This window comes from Salvelinus alpinus, chromosome 21 (genome assembly GCF_045679555.1).
Source record: "Salvelinus alpinus chromosome 21, SLU_Salpinus.1, whole genome shotgun sequence".
NCBI classification, from domain to species: Eukaryota; Metazoa; Chordata; class Actinopteri; order Salmoniformes; family Salmonidae; genus Salvelinus; species Salvelinus alpinus.
The window spans coordinates 44,759,115-44,782,694 of record NC_092106.1 but is presented as its reverse complement, the minus strand read 5'-3'; the positions used below and the strand labels follow the sequence as shown (position 1 = coordinate 44,782,694).

General features: G+C 41.9%; 1 protein-coding gene across 2 annotated transcripts in view; it reads left to right on the top strand.

Annotated features, from left to right (window-relative positions):
• LOC139548349 (voltage-gated potassium channel subunit beta-1-like) overlaps positions 1-23,054 on the top strand; it is a 261,322-nt gene extending 238,268 nt beyond the window's left edge. For both annotated transcript variants that reach the window (XM_071357980.1, XM_071357981.1), the window contains exons 6-14: positions 1,529-1,573; positions 2,117-2,160; positions 3,615-3,701; positions 14,849-14,934; positions 16,803-16,923; positions 17,364-17,458; positions 18,309-18,429; positions 18,799-18,887; positions 21,679-23,054. In XM_071357980.1, the coding sequence (XP_071214081.1) occupies positions 1,529-1,573; positions 2,117-2,160; positions 3,615-3,701; positions 14,849-14,934; positions 16,803-16,923; positions 17,364-17,458; positions 18,309-18,429; positions 18,799-18,887; positions 21,679-21,768 (778 nt within the window). In that variant the 3' untranslated portion in view covers positions 21,769-23,054. The remainder of the gene's footprint in view (positions 1-1,528; positions 1,574-2,116; positions 2,161-3,614; positions 3,702-14,848; positions 14,935-16,802; positions 16,924-17,363; positions 17,459-18,308; positions 18,430-18,798; positions 18,888-21,678) is intronic.
• Positions 23,055-23,580: the final 526 nt, after the last annotated feature.

The following is a 23,580-nucleotide window of genomic DNA, read 5'->3' as shown; positions in this document are numbered from 1 at the left end:
TTATTATTAGTAGTAGCAGTAGTAGTAGTAGTAGTAGTAGTATTGTTATTAATATTAGTAGTAGTAGTATTGTTATCATTATTATTAGTAGTAGTAGTAGTAGTAGCAGTAGTAGTAGTAGTAGTAGTAGTATTGTTATTATTATTAGTAGTAGTAGTATTGTTATCATTATTATTAGTAGTAGTATTGTTATCATTATTATTATTAGTAGTAGTAGTATTGTTATCATTATTATTAGTAGTAGTAGTAGTAGTAGCAGTAGTAGTAGTAGTAGTAGTAGTATTGTTATCATTATTATTAGTAGTAGTAGTATTGTTACCATTATTATTAGTAGTAGTAGTATTGTTATCATTATTATTAGTAGTAGTAGTAGTAGTATTGTTATTATTATTAGTAGTAGTAGTATTGTTATCATTATTATTATTAGTAGTAGTAGTAGTATTGTTATTATTAGTAGTATTAGTAGTATTGTTATCATTATTATTAGTAGTAGTAGTAGTAGTATTGTTATTATTATTAGTAGTAGTAGTATTGTTATCAGTATTAGTAGTAGTAGTAGTAGTAGTAGTATTGTTATTAGTAGTAGTAGTAGTAGTAGTATTGTTATTAGTAGTAGTGGTATTGTTATTATTATTAGTAGTAGTGGTATTGTTATTATTATTATTAGTAGTAGTGGTATTGTTATTATTATTAGTAGTAGTGGTATTGTTATTATTATTATTAGTAGTGTTAGTAGTAGTAGTAGTGGTAGTGGTAGTGGTAGTGGTAGTAGTAGTAGTGGTAGTAGTAGTAGTAGTAGTAGTAGTAGTGGTAGTGGTGGTAGTGGTAGTGGTAGTGGTAGTGGTAGTGGTGGTAGTGGTAGTGGTAGTGGTGGTAGTGGTAGTGGTAGTGGTAGTGGTAGTGGTAGTGGTAGTAGTAGTAGTAGTAGTAGTAGTAGTAGTAGTATTGTTATTATTATTATTATTAGTGGTAGGGGTGATGGTAATGATAGCAGTATTGATGTAATGATGAGGATGACAGTCAGTTCGCTATAAGTTAGTTATAGTTTCATTTTCCATGTTTAGCCTTTTATATTCATACATTTTATAAATTTCTACCACTATTCATTTCTGCCATTTTAAATTATTATTATTTATTATTTTACTTCAATGTATATTGTATGAATTGTTGCTTTGGCAATATTGCCGCAATGTTTTTAATGCCAATAAAACAGCTCCCTTTCTCCTTCTCTCTCTCTCTCGCTCTCTCTCTCTCTCTCTCTCTCTCTACCTTTCCCCCTCTCTCTCTACCTTTCCCTCTCTCTCTATCTCTATCTTTCCGTCTCTCTCCCTCTCTCTACCTTTCTCTCTCTCTCTCTCTCTCTCTCTCTCCCTCTCTCTCCCTCTCCCTCTCCCTCTCGCTCTCTCCCTCTCTCTCTTTCTCTCTTTCCCTCCTCTCTCTCTCTCTCTCTCTCTCTCTCTCTCTCTCTCTCTCTCTCTCTCTCTCTCTCTCTCTCTCTCTCTCTCTCTCTCTCTCTCTCTCCCTCTAGACGATCAAGTCTGGTCATCACTACCAAGCTGTACTGGGGAGGAAAGTAAGTTCCTGTTGAAAAAGTCTCACTTGTGTCTCATAAGGCAGAGCTCAGCTGTTTACAGTTCGCTGTCATACATTCCTGCTCTGCTCTGCCTCTGTACCTCTTCACTGTCATACATTCCTGCTCTGCTCTGCCTCTGTACCTCTTCACTGTCATACATTCCTGCTCTGCTCTGCCTCTGTACCGATTCACTGTCATACATTCCTGCTCTGCTCTGCCTCTGTACCTCTTCACTGTCATACATTCCTGCTCTGCTCTGCTGACCAGGGGGGAAATACATTGTCTGATAACACACACACACACACACACACACACACAAACACACACAAGCGGGAAAGCACTGATAAGGACACAGCAGTAGAGCCATGTAAGTTGACTACCAGCAGTGAGTTGAGAAACAGATTTTAATGTGCAGTTTTTCTCTCCTGTCTGTGTCTGTATCTGTGTCTGTGCATGTGTCTGTGCCCGTGCCCGTGCCTGTGTCTGTGTCTATGTCTGTGCCCGTGCCTGTGTCTGTGTCTATGTCTGTGTCTGTGCCCACAGAGCAGAGACTGAGAGAGGCCTTTCAAGGAAACACATTATTGAAGGTAAGACCACACAGGCACCCGCATCACCCTGTCTGACCCTGTCTCACCCTGTCACACAGTGTCTCACCCTGTCGCACAGTGTCTCACCCTGTCTCACCCTGTCGCACAGTGTCTCACCCTGTCTCACCCTGTCTGACCCTGTCTCACCCTGTCGCACAGTGTCTCACCCTGTCTCACCCTGTCGCACAGTGTCTCACCCTGTCTCACAGTGTCTGACCCTGTCTCACCCTGTCTGACCCTGTCTCACCCTGTCGCACAGTGTCTGACCCTGTCTCACCGTGTCTCACCGTGTCTGACTCTGTCTCACTGTGTCACACCATGTCTCACCCTGTCTCACCATGTCTAACCCTGTCTCACTGTGTCTCACCCTGTCTCACCCTGTCTCACCGTGGCTGACCCTGTCTCACCGTGTCTCACCCTGTCTCACTGTGTCTCACCCTGTCTCACAGTGTCTGACCCTGTCTCACCCTATCTCACCCTGTCTCACCCTGTCTCACCGTGTCTGACCCTGTCTCACCGTGTCTCACCCTGGCTCACCCTGTCTCACCATATCTGACCATGTCTCACCATGTCTCACCCTGTTTCACCATGTCTCACCGTGTCTCACCCTATCCCACCCTGTCTCACCATGTCTCACCCTGGCTCACTGTGTCTAACCATGTTTCACACTGTCTCACCGTGTCTGACCCTGTCGCACTCTATCTCACCCTATCTGACCTTGTCTCACCGAGTCTCACCCTGTCTCAACCTGTCTCACCCTGTCTCACCCTGTCTCACTGTGTCTCACTGTGTCTCACCCTGTCTCACCCTGTCTCACCATGTCTCACCGTGTCTCACCTTATCTTACCCTGTCTCACTGTGTCTCACCTTCTCTCACCCTATCTCACTCTGTCTTGTCGTGTTTCACCCTATCTCACCCTGTCTCACCCAGTCTTTCCCCTGTGAATTGTATTGATTGATATCTCCCCTCCTCCTCTCCTCTGCCCTCCTATCCTATCCCCTCCCCTCCTCAACACTCCTCCTCTCTCCTCTCCTTTTCTCCTGTCCCCCACTCTCCCCAACTCTCCTCTCCATTCCCCTCCTCTTCTTCTCTCCTCAACCCTCCTCCTCTCCCGTCCTCCTCTCCCCTCCTCTCATCTCTCTCTCCCTTCCTATCCTTCTCCCTTCCTTTCCTCTCCCGTACTCCTCTCCCCTCCCTTCCTCTCCTCTCCCGTCCTCCTCTCCCGTCCTCCTCTCCCCTCCCTCCCTTCCTCTCCTCTCCCGTTCTCCTCTCCCGTCCTCCTCTCCCCTCCCTCCCTTCCTCTCCTCTCCCGTCCTCCTCTCTCTCCCTTCCTCTCCTCTCCCGTCCTCCTCTCATCTCTCCCCTCCCTTCCTCTCCCCTCCCCTCCCTTCCTCTCCTCTCCCGTCCTCCTCGCCCCTCCCTTCCTCTCCTCTTCCCTCCTCTCTCTGTCCAGGTCTGAAGGGCTCTCTCCAGAGGTTGCAGCTGGAATACGTAGACGTGGTCTTCGCAAACCGCCCCGACACCAACACGCCCATGGAGGGTGAGTCAGTCTTTTAGCATTCTTCATCGGGGCCCGAGCAACCTGTCTAAGTCAGGAGGGCAGTTGGTTGATTAGTCTCATAGCCTGAAATACTACAATTGGATTGGCAGGAAGCAGTAGATGTGTTGCTCTACCAGACTAACAACCAGAGAAGAATCAAGATTTCAGTTTATACTGAGGTTTACTATCTGTCTATCTATATACACAGCATATACAGTTGAAGTCGGAAGTTTACATACACCTTAGCCAAATACATTTAAACTCAGTTTTTCTGACAATTCCTGACATCCAAGTAAAAATTCCCTGTCTTAGGTCAGTTAGGATCACCACTTTATTTTAAGAATGTGAAATGTCAGAATAATAGTAGAGAGAATTATTTATTTCAGCTTTGATTTCTTTCATCACATTCCCAGTGGGTCAGAAGTTTACATACACTCAATTAGTATTTGGTAGCCTTTAAATTGTTTAACTTGGGTCAAACGGTTTGGGTAGCCTTCCACAAGCTTCCCACAATAAGTTGGGTGAATTTTGGCCCATTCCTCCTGACAGAGTAACTGAGTCAGGTTTGTAGGCCTCCATACTCGCACATGCTTTTTTAGTTCTGCCAACACATTTTCTATAGGATTGAGGTTAGGGCTTTGTGATGGCCACTCCAATTCCTTGACTTTGTTGTCCTTAAGCCATTTTGCCACAACTTTGGACGTATGCTTGGGGTCATTGTCCATTTGGAAGACCCATTTGCGACCAAGCTTTAACTTCCTGACTGATGTCTTGAGATGTTGCTTCAATATATCCACACCATTATCCTCCATCATGATGCCATCTATTTTGTGAAGTGCACCAGTCCCTCCTGCAGCAAAGCACCCCCACAACATGATGCTGCCACCCCCGTGCTTCACAGTTGGGATGGTGTTCTTCGGCTTGCAAGCCTCCCCCTTTTTCCTCCAAACATAACAATGGTCATTATGGCCAAACAGTTCTATTTCTGTTTCATCAGACCAGAGGACATTTGTCCAAAAAGTACGATCTTTGTCCCCATGTGCAGTTACAAACCGTAGTCTGGCTTTTATATGGTGGTTTTGGAGCAGTGGCTTCTTCCTTGCTGAGCGGCCTTTCAGGTTATGTCGATATAGGACTCGTTTTACTGTGGATATAGATACTTTTGTACCTGTTTCCTCCAGCATCTTCACAGGGTCCTTTGCTGTTGTTCTGGGATTGATTTGCACTTTTCGCACCAAAGTACGTTCATCTCTAGGAGACAGAATGCATATCCTTCCTGAGCGGTATGACGGCTGCGTGGTCCCATGGTGTTTATACTTGCGTACTATTGTTTGTACAGATGAACGTGGTACCTTCAGGCATTTGGAAATTGCTCCCAAGGATGAACCAGACTTGTGGAGGTCTACTTTTTTTTCTGAGGTCTTGGCTGATTTATTTTGATTTTCCCATGATGTCAAGCAAAGAGGCACTGAGTTTGAAGGTAGGCCTTGAAATACATCCACAGGTACACCTCCAATTGACTCAAATAATGTCAATTAGCCTATCAGAAGCTTCTAATGCCATGACATCATTTTCTGGAATTTTCCAAGCTGTTTAAAGGCACAGTCAATTTAGTGTATGTAAACTTCTGACCCACAGGAATTGTGATACAGTGAATTATAAGTGAAATAATCTGTCTGTAAACAATTGTTGGAAAAATTACTTGTGTTATGCACAAAGTAGATGTCCTAACCGACCTGCCAAAACTATAGTTTGTTAACAAGAAATGTGTGGAGTGGTTGAAAAACTAGTTTTAATGACTCCAACCTAAGTGTATGTAAACTTCCGACTTCAACTGTATATATAAATGTATATATATATATCAAAGAAAGTCAGAAAGTGAATTCCTGGCCTTGACTGTTTGGACTGAAGACGGTTCCTATGGGGACCACTGGGGGCTGGTGGTGGTAGTAAAAATAATCAGAAACAATGTGCTGTTTCCTGTGGAACTCACTCTCACACAGACACATCTACAAGCACAATGAACCCATGCACATCTTGAAACATCGAAACAAACAAATGCAAAGTTCTTCAGTCAGTCTTGTTCTTTTGTTAATATTCTTTGGCTTTTACAAAACATTGTTCATAGAGTGAATAAGGAGAAAGTGTGAAAAAGCAGAAAGAGGGAGAGAAAGAGAGAGAGAGAGATGAATGCATGTAGATAAGTCTGTAGTGATGAGAGCGTAAAGCTGTTTAGCCCCTCAGGTCTCATAGTGCTTGTGTTTCATAAAGCTGTCTTTGTCAAGCACATCCTGACCAAGGACTCCCAATAGAAAATGATTCTGACTTAACATTCATTCTTTTCTTTCTTTCTATCTCTCCTCCTTCCTCTCTTTCTGCCACTTTCAGTCTTCGCTGACTATCTTTCTCGTTCTCTCTTTCTTCTCTCCTTTTCACTCCTCCACCTCCCTCCTCTCCCATTCATTTTGTTCTCACTATAGCACCATTGTGTGATGGACCAACTGCAACTTCTGGTACCCCTTAAAAGCCAAATCAATCTGCCATCTGTTCCCGCCTCAAAGGCTCTGCATGGTCAATCTGGCTTCTGCATTGGCCGTGCAGCATTTACGGTGATAAGGCCTCTGCAGAAGTCAGTCATACTCCTTGCGCTTTGAGGAGCAGCCCAGTGCTGTTGAGTAGAGCTGTTGTGAAGAAGGTTATCAAGGAAGTGAGTTTGTGTTTATACAGGACATTCCGCCCCCACCTACCGTCAACCAATCATGTAAATGCGGAGCTATAAGGAGCCCTCCGCATTGTAACAACATTTGGGAGGTGCACAGCGATGCGTTATGAGCTCTATGTGGTCTCCAGAGGCACCTTCATACAGAGACTCTGACTACATTTTCAGATCAGCCATGAATTGGCTTTCACTCCTTGCAGACAGTGCAGCACGAGAGAGATAGGGAGGGGGAGAGAGAGAGACAGAGAGAGAGAGAGAGAGCGAGAGAGAGACCTTGAATTGAGATAGGAAGAGAGGGGGGAGATAGTGAAACAGCTAGAGAGAGAAAAAGTGGGAGAGGGAGAAAGAGATATTTATCTGTTTATTTATTTTCCCCTGTCATTTGTACTTTTAGCACATTGTAACAACACGGTACATAGTTAATAACAACACGGTACATAGTTAATAACAACACGGTACATAGTTAATAACAACACGGTACATAGTTAATAACAACACGGTACATAGTTAATAACAACACGGTACATAGTTAATAACAACACGGTACATAGTTAATAACAACACGGTACATAGTTAATAACAACACGGTACATAGTTAATAACAACACGGTACATAGTTAATAACAACACGGTATATAGTTAATAACAACACGGTACATAGTTAATAACAACACGGTACATAGTTAATAACAACACGGTACATAGTTAATAACAACACGGTATATAGTTAATAACAACACGGTACATAGTTAATAACAACACGGTACATAGTTAATAACAACACGGTATATAGTTAATAACAGCACGGTACATAGTTAATAACAACACGGTACATAGTTAATAACAACACGGTATATAGTTAATAACAACACGGTACATAGTTAATAACAACACGGTACATAGTTAATAACAACACGGTATATAGTTAATAACAACACGGTACATAGTTAATAACAACACGGTACAGTGTTAATAAAAACACGGTACATAGTTAATAACAACACGGTACAGTGTTAATAACAACATGGTACAGCGTTAATAACAACACGGTACAGTGTTAATAACAACACGGTACATAGTTAATAACAACACGGTACATAGTTAATAACAACACGGTATATAGTTAATAACAACACGGTACAGTGTTAATAACAACACGGTACATAGTTAATAACAACACGGTATATAGTTAATAACAACACGGTACAGTGTTAATAACAACACGGTACATAGTTAATAACAACACGGTACAGCGTTAATAACAACACGGTACAGCGTTAATAACAACACGGTACAGCGTTAATAACAACACGGTACATAGTTAATAACAACACGGTACATAGTTAATAACAACACAGTATATAGTTAATAAAAACACGGTACAGCGTTAATAACAACACGGTACATAGTTAATAACAACACGGTACAGTGTTAATAACAACACGGTAAATAGTTAATAACAACACGGTAAATAGTTAATAACAACACGGTACAGCGTTAATAACAACACGGTACATAGTTAATAACAACACGGTACATAGTTAATAACAACACGGTACATAGTTAATAACAACATGGTACATAGTTAATAACAACACGGTACATAGTTAATAAAAACACGGTACAGCGTTAATAACAACACGGTACATAGTTAATAACAACACGGTACATAGTTAATAACAACACGGTACAGTGTTAATAACAACACGGTACAGTGTTAATAACAACACGGTACAGTGTTAATAACAACACGGTACAGCGTTAATAACAACACGGTACAGTGTTAATAACAACACGGTACAGTGTTAATAACAACACGGTACAGTGTTAATAACAACATGGTACATAGTTAATAACAACACGGTACATAGTTAATAACAACACGGTACAGCGTTAATAACAACACGGTACATAGTTAATAACAACACGGTACATAGTTACTAACAACACGGTACATAGTTAATAACAACACGGTACATAGTTAATAACAACACGGTACAGCGTTAATAACAACACGGTACATAGTTAATAACAACACGGTACAGCGTTAATAACAACACGGTACATAGTTAATAACAACACGGTACAGCGTTAATAACAACACGGTACATAGTTAATAACAACACGGTACAGCGTTAATAACAACACGGTACATAGTTAATAACAACACGGTACAGTGTTAATAACAACACGGTACATAGTTAATAACAACACGGTACAGTGTTAATAAAAACACGGTACAGCGTTAATAACAACACGGTACATAGTTAATAACAACACGGTACAGCGTTAATAACAACACGGTACATAGTTAATAACAACACGGTACATAGTTAATAACAACACGGTACAGCGTTAATAACAACACGGTACATAGTTAATAACAACACGGTACATAGTTAATAACAACACGGTATATAGTTAATAACAACACGGTACATAGTTAATAACAACACGGTACATAGTTAATAACAACACGGTATATAGTTAATAACAACACGGTACATAGTTAATAACAACACGGTACAGTGTTAATAAAAACACGGTACATAGTTAATAACAACACGGTACAGTGTTAATAACAACACGGTACAGCGTTAATAACAACACGGTACAGTGTTAATAACAACACGGTACATAGTTAATAACAACACGGTACATAGTTAATAACAACACGGTATATAGTTAATAACAACACGGTACAGTGTTAATAACAACACGGTACATAGTTAATAACAACACGGTACAGCGTTAATAACAACACGGTACAGCGTTAATAACAACACGGTACAGCGTTAATAACAACACGGTACATAGTTAATAACAACACGGTACATAGTTAATAACAACACAGTATATAGTTAATAAAAACACGGTACAGCGTTAATAACAACACGGTACATAGTTAATAACAACACGGTACAGTGTTAATAACAACACGGTAAATAGTTAATAACAACACGGTAAATAGTTAATAACAACACGGTACAGCGTTAATAACAACACGGTACATAGTTAATAACAACACGGTACATAGTTAATAACAACACGGTACATAGTTAATAACAACACGGTACATAGTTAATAACAACACGGTACAGTGTTAATAACAACACGGTACAGTGTTAATAACAACACGGTACAGTGTTAATAACAACACGGTACAGCATTAATAACAACACGGTACAGTGTTAATAACAACACGGTACAGTGTTAATAACAACACGGTACAGTGTTAATAACAACACGGTACATAGTTAATAACAACACGGTACAGCGTTAATAACAACACGGTACATAGTTAATAACAACACGGTACATAGTTAATAACAACACGGTACATAGTTACTAACAACACGGTACATAGTTAATAACAACACGGTACATAGTTAATAACAACACGGTACAGCGTTAATAACAACACGGTACAGCGTTAATAACAACACGGTACAGTGTTAATAACAACACGGTACATAGTTAATAACAACACGGTACATAGTTAATAACAACACGGTACAGCGTTAATAACAACACGGTACATAGTTAATAACAACACGGTACAGCGTTAATAACAACACGGTACATAGTTAATAACAACACGGTACAGCGTTAATAACAACACGGTACATAGTTAATAACAACACGGTACATAGTTAATAACAACACGGTACAGCGTTAATAACAACACGGTACATAGTTAATAACAACACGGTACAGTGTTAATAAAAACACGGTACAGCGTTAATAACAACACGGTACATAGTTAATAACAACACGGTACAGCGTTAATAACAACACGGTACATAGTTAATAACAACACGGTACATAGTTAATAACAACACGGTACAGCGTTAATAACAACACGGTACATAGTTAATAACAACACGGTACATAGTTAATAACAACACGGTACAGCGTTAATAACAACACGGTACAGCGTTAATAACAACACGGTACAGCGTTAATAACAACACGGTACATAGTTAATAACAACACAGTACATAGTTAATAACAACACGGTACATAGTTAATAACAACACGGCACAGCGTTAATAACAACACGGTACATAGTTAATAACAACACGGTACATAGTTAATAACAACACGGTACAGTGTTAATAAAAACACGGTACAGCGTTAATAACAACACGGTACAGCGTTAATAACAACACGGTACAGTGTTAATAACAACAAGTACAGCGTTAATAACAACACGGTACAGCGTTAATAACAACACGGTACAGCGTTAATAACAACACGGTACAGCATTAATAACAACACGGTACAGTGTTAATAACAACACGGTACAGCATTAATAACAACACGGTACAGCGTTAATAACAGCACGGTACATAGTTAATAACAACACGGTACAGCGTTAATAACAACACGGTACAGCGTTAATAACAACACGGTACATAGTTAATAACAACACGGTACAGCGTTAATAACAACACGGTACAGCGTTAATAACAACACGGTACATAGTTAATAACAACACGGTACATAGTTAATAACAACACGGTACAGCGTTAATAACAACACGGTACATAGTTAATAACAACACGGTACAGCGTTAATAACAACACGGTACAGCGTTAATAACAACACGGTACATAGTTAATAACAACACGGTACAGCGTTAATAACAACACGGTACAGCGTTAATAACAACACGGTACAGCGTTAATAACAACACGGTACAGCGTTAATAACAACACGGTACAGTGTTAATAACTACACGGTACAGCGTTAATAACAACACGGTACAGCGTTAATAACAACACGGTACAGCGTTAATAACAACACGGTACATAGTTAATAACAACACGGTACAGCGTTAATAACAACACGGTACAGCGTTAATAACAACACGGTACAGCGTTAATAACAACACGGTACAGCGTTAATAACAACACGGTACAGTGTTAATAACTACACGGTACAGTGTTAATAACAACACGGTACAGTGTTAATAACAATACGGTACAGCATTAATAACAACACGGTACAGCGTTAATAACAACACGGTACATAGTTAATAACAACACGGTACATAGTTAATAACAACACGGTACATAGTTAATAACAACACGGTACATAGTTAATAACAACACGGTACATAGTTAATAACAACACGGTACAGCGTTAATAACAACACGGTACATAGTTAATAACAACACGGTACATAGTTAATAACAACACGGCACATAGTTAATAACAACACGGTACAGCGTTAATAACAACTTGGTACATAGTTAATAACAACACGGTACAGCGTTAATAACAACACGGTACATAGTTAATAACAACACGGTACATAGTTAATAACAACACGGCACATAGTTAATAACAACACGGTACAGCGTTAATAACAACACGGTACATAGTTAATAACAACGCGGTACATAGTTAATAACAACACGGCACATAGTTAATAACAACACGGTACAGGGTTAATAACAACACGGTACATAGTTAATAACACCATGATACATAGTTAATAACAACACGGTACATAGTTAATGAAAACACGGTACAGCGTTAATAACAACACGGTACATAGTTAATAACAACACGGTACAGCGTTAATAACAACACGGTACATAGTTAATAACAACACGGTACAGCGTTAATAACAACACGGTACATAGTTAATAACAACACGGTACAGCATTAATAACAACACGGTACAGTGTTAATAACAACACGGTACATAGTTAATAACACCATGATACATAGTTAATAACAACACGGTACATAGTTAATGAAAACACGGTACAGCGTTAATAACAACACGGTACATAGTTAATAACAACACGGTACAGCGTTAATAACAACACGGTACATAGTTAATAACAACACGGTACAGCGTTAATAACAACACGGTACATAGTTAATAACAACACGGTACAGCATTAATAACAACACGGTACAGTGTTAATAACAACACGGTACAGCGTTAATAACAACACGGTACAGCGTTAATAACAACACGGTACATAGTTAATAACAACACGGTACATAGTTAATGAAAACACGGTACATAGTTAATAACAACACGGTACAGCGTTAATAACAACACGGTACATAGTTAATAACAACACGGTACAGCGTTAATAACAACACGGTACAGCGTTAATAACAACACGGTACAGCGTTAATAACAACACGGTACAGCGTTAATAACACCACGGTACAGCGTTAATAACAACACGGTACAGCGTTAATAACAACACGGTACAGCGTTAATAACAACACGGTACAGCGTTAATAACAACACGGTACAGCGTTAATAACAACACGGTACATAGTTAATAACAACACGGTACATAGTTAATAACAACACGTTACAGCGTTAATAACAACACGGTACAGCGTTAATAACAACACGGTACATAGTTAATAACAACACGGTACATAGTTAATAACAACACGGTACATAGTTAATAACAACACGGTACATAGTTAATAACAACACGGTACAGCGTTAATAACAACACGGTACATAGTTAATAACAACACGGTACAGCGTTAATAATATAACATTTCAAACAGCTTTCTCTTCTGTTTAATGTTAATTTGTGAATGCTTATTTCACTTGCTTTGACAATGTAAACATTCTTTCCCATGCCAACAAAGCCCCTTTGAATGTAATTGAGAGAGAGAGAGAGAGAGAGAGAGAGAGAGAGAGGCACAATTGTATTTACTGAGCTCTGTGTGAGTTGCATGAACCTGCGGATGTTAATTACTGGTGTGTTCTTGTACCACAATTAAAGAAAAGCGAGCAGCAGAAATAGAATACAATGAGGAGTTGGCTCTTTGCCCCTCTTCTGACCCATTGCCGTTTTCTTTAGTTAGATCACATTTGATTTATTTTACTCAACCTGTCTTTCCTTCTCTCTGTCTCTCTTCATTACATCATCTCTTTTTGTGTTTTTTATCTTGGTGAGCATCAGTTGTCCGTGTCGCTGAGCCCACAGTGACAGTCGTTTTGCTCTCCTGTTTGGTACAAATCAGTCAATGATTGACAAGGCTGTAATTTGCCCATGGTGCGTTTTGGAAGTTTAAAATTCGCTAACCAGGAGTGTACTTTCCCTCATCATTCCCCGTCCCCTAAACCTGGTCCTGCTAGGTACCAGCTACACGGGGATGAGAACAATAACAGATGTCAACTAAGGCTCCCTTCATAGTGTTGTGTAGCTCAGATGCTAGTGTTGGAACTAATTGCTTCATTAATAATGTACTGGTGGTTTGCAGCACATTAGAACTTTAGCCTGTCCCTGGTCATTAGTGGGCTCATTAGAGAAGTGAGAAGGAATGTATTGTCAGCAGGAGAGAGAGAGAGGGCTCCGGGGACGGGCTGGTGGCCTTCAAGTGTAGTTGGGTCATTGTCAGTCCAGGAGTACAACCCAGGCCGGAAGACTACAGTGTCCCCTGGTGAAATATATATATATATATATATACAGTACCAGTCAAAAGTTTGGACAAACCTACACATTCAAGGGTTTTTCTTTATTTTTACTATTTTCTACACTGTAGAATAACAGTGAAGACGTCAAAACTATGAAATAACACATACGGAATCATGAAGTTCATTTGTGGAATTTCTTTCCTTAATGCGTTTGAGCCAATCAGTTGTGTTGTGACAAGGTAGGGTTGGTATACAGAAGATACCCCTATTTGGTAAAAGCCCAAGTCCATATTATGGCAAGAACAGGTCAAATAAGCAAAGAGAAATGACAGTCCATCATTACTTTAAGACATGAAGGTCAGACAATACAGAACATTTCAAGAACTTTGAAAGTTTCTTCAAGTGCAGTCGCAAACACCATCAAGCGCTATGATGAAACTGTCTGTCATGAGGACCGCCACAGGAAAGGAAGACCCAGAGTTACCTCTGCTGCAGAGGATAAGATCATTAGAGTTACCAGCCTCAGAAATTGCAGCCCAAATAAATGCTTCACGGAGTTCAGGTAACAGACACATCTCAACATCAACTGTTCAGAGGAGACTGTTTGAATCAGGCCTTCGTGATCGAATTGCTGCAAAGAAACCACTACTAAAGGACAACAATAAGAAGAAGAGACTTGCTTAGGCCAAGAAACATGAGCAATAGACATTAGGCCAGTGGAAATCTGTCCTTTGGTCTGATGAGTGCAAATTAGACATGTGTGAGACACAGATTACTGTAAGTGAAGAGATGATTTCCGCATGTGTGGTTCCCACCATGAAGCATGGAGGAGGAGGTGTGATGGTGGTGACACTGTCAGTGATTTAAGGCACACTTAACCAGTGTGCCTGGTGGTATCTAGTGTGTCTGCAGGGATCTCCAAAGTCCTTCACACACATGCATCTAATGAGCTGATGGATTTATCAATGATTTGATTGATTGAATGTTGGTTGATTGCTGTCCTTATCTCCTCAGAGATTGTGAGAGCCATGACTTATGTGATCAACCAGGGGATGTCCATGTACTGGGGGACTTCTCGATGGACAGCCATGGAGATCATGGTGAGTTAACCCTATGACCTTTAACCCCTAACCCCTGACCCTTAACCATGTACTGGGGGGACGTTTAGATGGACAGCCATGGCGATCATGGTAAGTGTCAAAACATCTCTACGACCCTCACACAACCTTCACTCAACCTGTGGAAAACTCTCATTACAAATCATGCTCATACAGCAAGTCTACATGGAACGTTCCCAGACCGTCTGCACCTTTGTTCTCAGACAGTTTTTCATCAACTTTCATTGTGTTTGTGAGCCCTCAAATGATGTCATCTGTCTATACCAGGGGGGTCAAACATATAGTCTACACCAGGGGGGTCAACCATACGGTCTACACTAGGGGGGTAAAATATACGGTCTACACCAGGGGGGTCAAGCATACAGTCTACACTAGGGGGGTCGATCATACGGTCTACACCAGGGGGGTCAATCATACGGTCTACACCAGGGGGGTCAAGCATACAGTCTACACTAGGGGGGTCTATCATACGGTCTACACCAGGGGGGTCAATCATACGTTCTACACCAGGGGGAGTCAAATATACGGTCTACACCAGGGGGGTCAAATATACAGTCTACACCAGGGGGGTCAAATATACATTCTACACCAGGGGGGTCAAATATACAGTCTATACCAGGGGGGTCAAATATACAGTCTACACCAGGGGTGTCAAACATACAGTCTACACCAGGGGGGTAAATCATACGGTCTACACCAGGGGGGTCAAAGATACGGTCTACACCAGGGAGGTCAAAGATACGTTCCACACCAGGGGGGTCAAAAACGGTCTACACCAGGGGGGTCAAAGATACGTTCCACGCCAGGGGGGTGAAAGATACGGTGTACACCAGGGGGGTCAAAGATACGTTCCACACCAGGGGGGTCAAACATACAGTCTACACTAGGGGGGTCAAGCATATAGTCTACACTAGGGGGGTCAATCATACGGTCTCCACCAGGGGGGTCAAATATACGGTCTACACCAGGGGGGTCAAGCATACAGTCTACACTAGGGGGGTCAATCATACGGTCTACACCAGGGGGGTAAAACATATGGTCTACATCATGGGGGTCAAACATACAGTCTATACCAGGGGGGTCAAACATACGGTTTACACAAACATGGAGAGAGAGAGAGCGAGAGATGGGGGAGAGAGATAAATGCCTGTTTATGTCCTGGCTGATTTGGAGGAGAAGGGGAGAGAGATAGAGGCCTGTTTATGTCCTGGCTGATTTGGAGGAGAAGGGGGAGGATCGGGGAGGTGTTGGGTAACTACATTTCCTGAAGCCTGATAATGACTGATTGCTAAAGCATCCTCAGGCTTCCCTATAGGCAACAACCTCTCCTCCTTTTCCTCTCGTTCTCCCTCAGTCTGTGTTAAGTGCTGTACATGGTGCTGTGTTGATTGTGATTAGGGTGAATTTGAAAAGATTGTTTTGTAGTGTAGCAGCCCAGATGAAAGCACTATAATTTAGATTGTATCTATAATGCAGGGGTATACACAAGGTTTCCGGGCTTGTGGCACAGCTGCATGTAGCAGATAAATATGGGTTTGCTAATGTTTAAGAAGGCAATGAGCTCTTTGTAAACATACATATGGAAACATAGATATGCGAGGCATGTGTGGAATATAGACTCAGCTAAATGAGCTGCATTCAGTATATCAATGTGTTTAATCTTCTTAAGGTTTGCATAGCATTGTGAATTCTGATTAGTATTCCTCTCCCCATCTCTTTCCCACATTCACTCCCTCTCACCTGCCTCTCCATCCTCCCCTCTCTCTCGCTCTCTCTATCCCTCCACCTCTCTTTCTTTTCCCCTGTGCCCCCCCCCCCCCCCCCCCCCCTCTCTATCTCTCTATATATAGGAGGCGTACTCTGTGGCCAGACAGTTTAACCTGATCCCTCCGGTGTGTGAGCAGGCTGAGTACCATCTCTTCCAGAGGGAGAAGGTGGAGGTCCAGCTTCCAGAACTCTACCACAAGATAGGCATGTGTCAATCATCCAGGCTGGCCACACCCCTTCCCTCGTCTGCTGGGCGGTTCACACACACACACACACACACACACACACACACACACACACACACACACACACACACACACACACACACACACACACACACACACACACACACACACACACACACACACACACACACACACACACAACCACACATCTACTGCTGGGTTGTAATCAGTGGATACATCCATAATCAATCCTTACGTGATTGTCGATGATTGTAATAAAGTGATATGATAACGTTCTCCTGAGAACACTCCCCTAACATCTGCTGTGGTTCAGACTGGGAATTTCATGAGCGTCTGTTTGGTGTCTGACTGACTGACTGTGTTAGAGATCTCACAGTTATCTGTCACTCACTCCCTCCCTCCCTGTTCCCACATTCCCTCTGGTGTCCATGGTGACAGGTGTTGGGGCGATGACGTGGTCTCCGCTGGCCTGTGGCATCATCACGGGGAAGTACCAGAACGGCATCCCAGAAACCTCCAGGGCATCCATGAAGGTAAACTCTGTATCCACTCAACAAGCTCTCACGGTCTCTAGCACTGGGATTGAACAACCGTCCACAACACCGTAGCAAACCGCGAGCCTACTTGATGGTAATAGCGCTCAACGTTGCCCTTGGTGGATGTTTTTTTAAGTCATCTCCCGACTTCCTGGGTACCTGGACGGACGTTTAATTTTGCCTTGGATCTTGAGCGACCTGGCGGATCCAGTGTCATCCACTGATCTATCTGCACTGATCTATCTGCACTGATCTATCTGCACTGATCTATCTGCACTGATCTATCTGCACTGATCTATCTGCTGGAACTGGATAGGGGAAGCCAATATGGTGGAAATCTTCCTCTCCGTTCCTCTTCTCATCTCCCTCTCTCCTTTCTCACTTTTTACATCCCCTCTTTCTCTACCTCCCTCATTCTATCTCCCTATCTCTCCCTCTTCTCTCTCTCTCTCTCTCTCTCTCTCTCTCTCTCTCTCTCTCTCTCTCTCTCTCTCTCTCTCTCTCTCTCTCTCTCTCTCTCTCTCTCTCTCTCTCTCTCTCTCTCTCTCTCTCTCCCCCTCTTCTCTCTCTCTCTCTCTCCCTCTTCTCTCTCTCTCCCTCCCTCTATCTCTCTCTCTCCCTCTCTTTCTCTCTCCCTAACTCTCCCTCTCTCTCTTTCCCTCTCTCTCTCCTCCCTCTTTCCCTCTCTCTCTCTCCCTCCCTTTCCCTCTCTCTCTCTGTCCCTCTCTCCCTCCCTCTCTCTCTCCCTCCCTCTTTCCCCCTCTTTCTCTCTCTCCCGCCCTCTCTTTCTCTCTCCCTCTCCTCTCTTTCCCTCGTCTTCTCTCTCTCTCTCTCTCTCTCTCTGCAGTCGTACCAGTGGTTAAATGAGAAGATAATGAGTGAGGATGGGAGGAAACAGCAGGCTAAGCTGAAGGAGCTGGGACACATCGCTGAGAAGCTGGGCTGTACTCTCCCACAACTGGCCGTGGGTGAGAGAGAGGAGTACGGGCGTGCAATCACACACATGCACACTACGTTGTTCCAGTACTTAAGTATTAATGATGGTAGAGCGCCACCTAGTGGATGTCAGCAGTACATTCCCATGTAAATGTATGTAGTTCTGTCCTTGAGCTGTTCTTGTCTATTGATGTTCTGTATTATGTCATGTTTCATGTTTTGTGTGGACCCCAGGAAGAGTAGCTGCTGCTTTTGCAACAGTTAATGGGATCCTAATAAAATACCAATTACCAAATGAATGCCATTATTAGGAATGCCATTATTGTCACACTAGATTAAACAACCCATAAATGTCCCCCCGCTCTCTCCTTTCCTCCCTCCTTCCTTCTCTCCTTCCCTAGCCTGGTGTTTGAGGAACGAAGGGGTGAGCTCAGTCCTCCTGGGATCCTCCAGTCCAGAGCAGCTAACAGAGAACCTGGGTTCCATACAGGTAAACATCACAGGAGGTTGGTGGTAATGACTGGAGTGGAATCATTGGAATGGTATCAAATACATCAAACACATGGTTTCCATGGTTTCCAGGTGTTTGATGCCGTTCCATTTGCTCCGTTCCAGACATTATTATGAGCCGTTCTCCCCTCAGCAGCCTCCTATTGTAAACACACACACACATTTTTGGGGAGTGAAAATGTATTCCCATTCAAATTCCTATTTAGCCTAACCCTAAACCTAACCCAAACCTTAACCTAACCCTAAACCTAACCCTAACCCAAAACTTAACCTAACCCTAAACCTAACCCAAACCTTAACCTAAACCCTAAACCTAACCCAAACCTTAACCTAACCCTAAACCTAACCCAAACCCTTACCCTAAACTCTAAACCTAACCCAAACCTAACTCCAAACCTAACTCCTAAAGCTAACCTTAAAATCAAATCAAAAGTTTATTTGTCACATGCGCCGACTACAACAGGTGTAGACATTACAGTGAAATTTACTTACAAGCCCTTAACCAACAATGCAGTTTTAAGAAAAAAATATATAATTAAAGAGCAGCAGTAAAATAACAATAGGGAGGCTATATACACCGGTACACCGGTACCGGTACAGAGTCAATGTGTGGGGGCACCGGTTAGTCGAGGTAATTGAGGTAATATATACATGTAAGTAGAGTTATAGTGACTATGCAAAGATAATAAACAGAGAGTAGCAGCAGCGTAAAATACCTTAAATCTAACCCTAACCTCAAATCTAACCCTGACTTTAAATCTAACCCTAAATCTAACCCTGACCTTAAATCTAACCTTAACCTAACCCAAAACCTACGCTTAAATCTAACCTTAAATCTAACCCTGACCTTAAATCTAACCTTAACCTAACTCTAAACCTAACCTTAAATCTAACCCTGACCTTAAATCTAACCTTAACCTAACTCTAAACCTAACCTTAAATCTAACCCTGACCTTAAATCTAACCCTGACTTTAAATCTAACCTTAACCTAACTCTAAACCTAACCTTAAATCTAACCCTGACCTTAAATCTAACCCTGACTTTAAATCTACCTCTAACCTTAAATCTAACCCTGACCTTAAATCTAACCCTAACTCCTAAACCTAACCTTAAATCTAACCCTGACCTTAACCCTAAACCTAACCTTAAACCTAACCCTAATCTTAAAGGGAAACTTCACCGCTACACTGTTTTTCCATTACATGGTTAGGGTGATTCAGAAATAATTCATTTCACACCGGGAGAGTTCAACCAATGACATCATTGGTTGATTGAGCCTGTTGTCTAATGTAAAAATGAACGGGGTCATGTTTTGTAGCAATTATCGTGGCCTTTGTGTTTCGCTGATTGCACGAGTTGATATGGTTGTCCTTTGCTCAATAGAGCCACTGGGCTTGTCTCAATGATGTTTCTGTCTGCCACGACATTGTAGGATATCTAGGTTGACTCATTTTCCCTGGCTTTGTAAAGACTATAGCCTGATGGGAGCCGTACTTCCTTGTTCCCACCCTGGAAGGCAGGCTTTTCAAAACGCTGGCGGTACTAGTTTACAGGTTCACAGGAGCTCTGTTACCATTCACTGTCTATCCCAGACTGCTCAATAATTAGCTACCATGGATGCTTCTGATGATTGAGTGTATGTAAACTTCTGACCCACTGGGAATGTGATGAAAGAAATAAAAGCTGAAATAAATCATTATCTCTACTATTATTCTGACATTTCACATTCTTAAAATAAAGTGGTGATCCTAGCTGACCTAAGACAGGGAGTTTTTACTAGGATTAAATGTCAGGAATTGTGAAAAACTGAGTTTAAATGTATTTGGCTAAGGTGTATGTAAACTTCCTACTTCAACTGTAGCTAGTTAGCTGAGGTAACGTTAGCTACGTTACCTCAGCTTGACTTGTTTTCTGCTGCGTTGACGTTGACTGATCGGAAAGCTCCCTCTTTGAAGGGGAACATCGATAGAGTAGCATCCCTTTTCAACGTTCGACGACATGGCAAACCCATCAGTTGAGACTTCAGTTCCGTTTCAATAGTCCTCGGGTTGAAAGTGCTGGCTACAGACATTTTGATATTTCTCACACCTCCATGGAGTGGTCCTCCATGTCCTGAAATCACTATGAATTCTGGATATTGTGGTTTGCTTACAACCAGGCAATGTAGCTGGCCCGTTTCAACCGGTGAGATGCATAAACGCTCCTAAATGTATTTTTTATGACACATATGTTATGTTGATAACATTTTATGGATATATATATAGTGAAATCGAGCAGTGGTGAAATTTCCCTTTAACCCTAAACCTAACCCTTAAAGGTGCAATATGCAGGAATCTCTCTGCCATTTCCTGGTTGCTAAAATTCTAATAGTTTGCCTAATTTCAGTTTATGTGACAAAACAAGCACTCAGAGTGTAGAGAATCATTGTACCTTCCAAACTACTGTGAAATATTGTATTGTATTTTCAGCTGTTTGAAGCTGGTGTACAAAACCGAAAGTAAAAATCGCAAAAATAAAACGTAAGAACTGGAAGCACAGAAATATCAGACATAGAACAGATCTACCGCTTCTTAGACTTGTTTTCAATGAGAATGAAAGATCTATAACTCATTTTTCTAATTTTAACTAATTCAGGACATGGAAAAAGTCCTGACCTTTAAAACAATGTCTTGTTTTCCTACTTTGTCAGGATATTATGGTCCTGATAATGTTAGAAAACATGTGTACACACACACACGTACACTCACACACGTTCTGATATTTTCCACAGTTCCTTCCAAAAATGACGTCTCATGTGGTGTCGGACATCGATCGCATACTGGGGAACAAGCCATACAGTAAGAAGGAGTATCGCTCCTAGACACCCAGGAGGAAGCAGAACCACTACTGTACAACCACTGTGGATCCAGTTCCACCAACCACCTGGGCTCAGCCTCCATGGGGTTTCAGCTCAGTCTAATCCAGCCCAGTTCAGGCCTGCTCAGCTCAGCCCCAGCCTTCTTAGCCCAGTGTAACCAAGCTCAGTTCAGCCTAACCCTGCTAACCCTCTGCCTAGACCATCTTTCAGCTCAGCTTACTCTATCAGTAGATTCTCTGACTCCTGAGTGTATTAACCATGTAGATGCATGCTTTCCCTCTCTGGTGTGCCTGGACTTTCTCTTCATAAGCACATTATACAAAAAAACACAGAAGGGGGTTAATACTTAGAATATACCGTAAGCTTCGTCTACAATCCATTTTGAAAACAAACTCCTCTCTCCAGCCAGTCTACTGTATTTGACACTTGTTTGACCTTGCAAAGTAGAGCACCCTGGGACATTGAGTTTCAGTGACAGGGGTTTGTTCTGTCTGCGAGGGGTAGACTGTGCATGTTGTCGTCCCCCCTCTGGTCGTATGAGGAACTGCTATGGAATATCTTTAATAGATTCTCAGCGAGAGAGATATGGAAAATCTCAATTGCACACTCCTTGCATCCTGTCTCCTCGCCTCCTTCTCAAAACCCATTGGTGGAGAAGATCAGAAGGGCGGGACCTCTGGGTTTCTCATCCAATAGGTTTTGAGGAGGAGGCAAAGAGTATGCAATTGAGATTTTCCCCTTGACTTCCTCTCTCCTCACCTCTTTCTCAAAATCGATTGGAGGGGAAGGTCTTAGGGGAGCAAACTCTGACTTTCTCATCCAATTGGTTTTGAGAAGGAGGCGAGGAGAGGATGCGAGGAGTCAAGAAAAGGCAACTGAGACTCCCAGTGACACCTGAGTGGGCAGGTGGTCTCCTGTGCTGTACTGTGTACTGTCTGTTTGCAGCCATAGAGGATACTCCTGCCTCTGAAATGAACCTGCATCGTTGATTGCTGATGTGAATCAGGGATAGCACAAGCAACTCTGTGACACCACCTCCCACCAGACCAATGTTACCTGCTAGTGTTGCTAGTTTCAGTGATAATGCGAAAGTTAGGTGAAGTATTTAGAGAAATTATAAAAGGTATATATTTATTCTATAATAGTATGTGAAAATACATTTCTTCTGCGTGTTTAAATGTTTTGTCTTTCAAGGGTGTATCTATTAAACATTATGTGGAAAACCTTGTAACATAAACAGACCTCAAGCCCCCTTTTTTGCAGATTAAAATAAAGCATTCTCAAAATAATCTATAAATATTGTGTAAATAGTTTTCCACTGTTTCTCCTCTGTCAGCAGCACCATGCATCCATGGCTGTTTGGGCCTGATACCAGTCCTCCTCCGCCCCTGGGTTTTACCCATTTAGCTTAGGCTACTTTTCTTTAAAATAGACACAAGGTGGATTTAACATTTTATAAATAACTCATTATGGGAGGAATGAACAATGACTTGCTTGGCAGATGGTTAAGTCCTACCACGGGAGCTGGCTGGCACCTCGCTAGGGCAGCAAGTAGCCTGGTGGTTAGAGTATCGGGCCAATAACTGAAAGGGTGCTGGTTCAAACACCCAAGCCATCAAGGTGAAACATCTGACGATCTACTCTTGAGCAAGGCACTTGACCTTAATTTGATGATGGGGGGGGGGGGGGGGGGGTCATAGTAATGGCTGGAATGATATTGAACTCCATGTGTTTGATTTCACTCTATTCCAGACATTATTATAAGCCTTCCTCCCCTCAGCAACCTCCTGTCACACAGATTTTGTTTAACCTTCA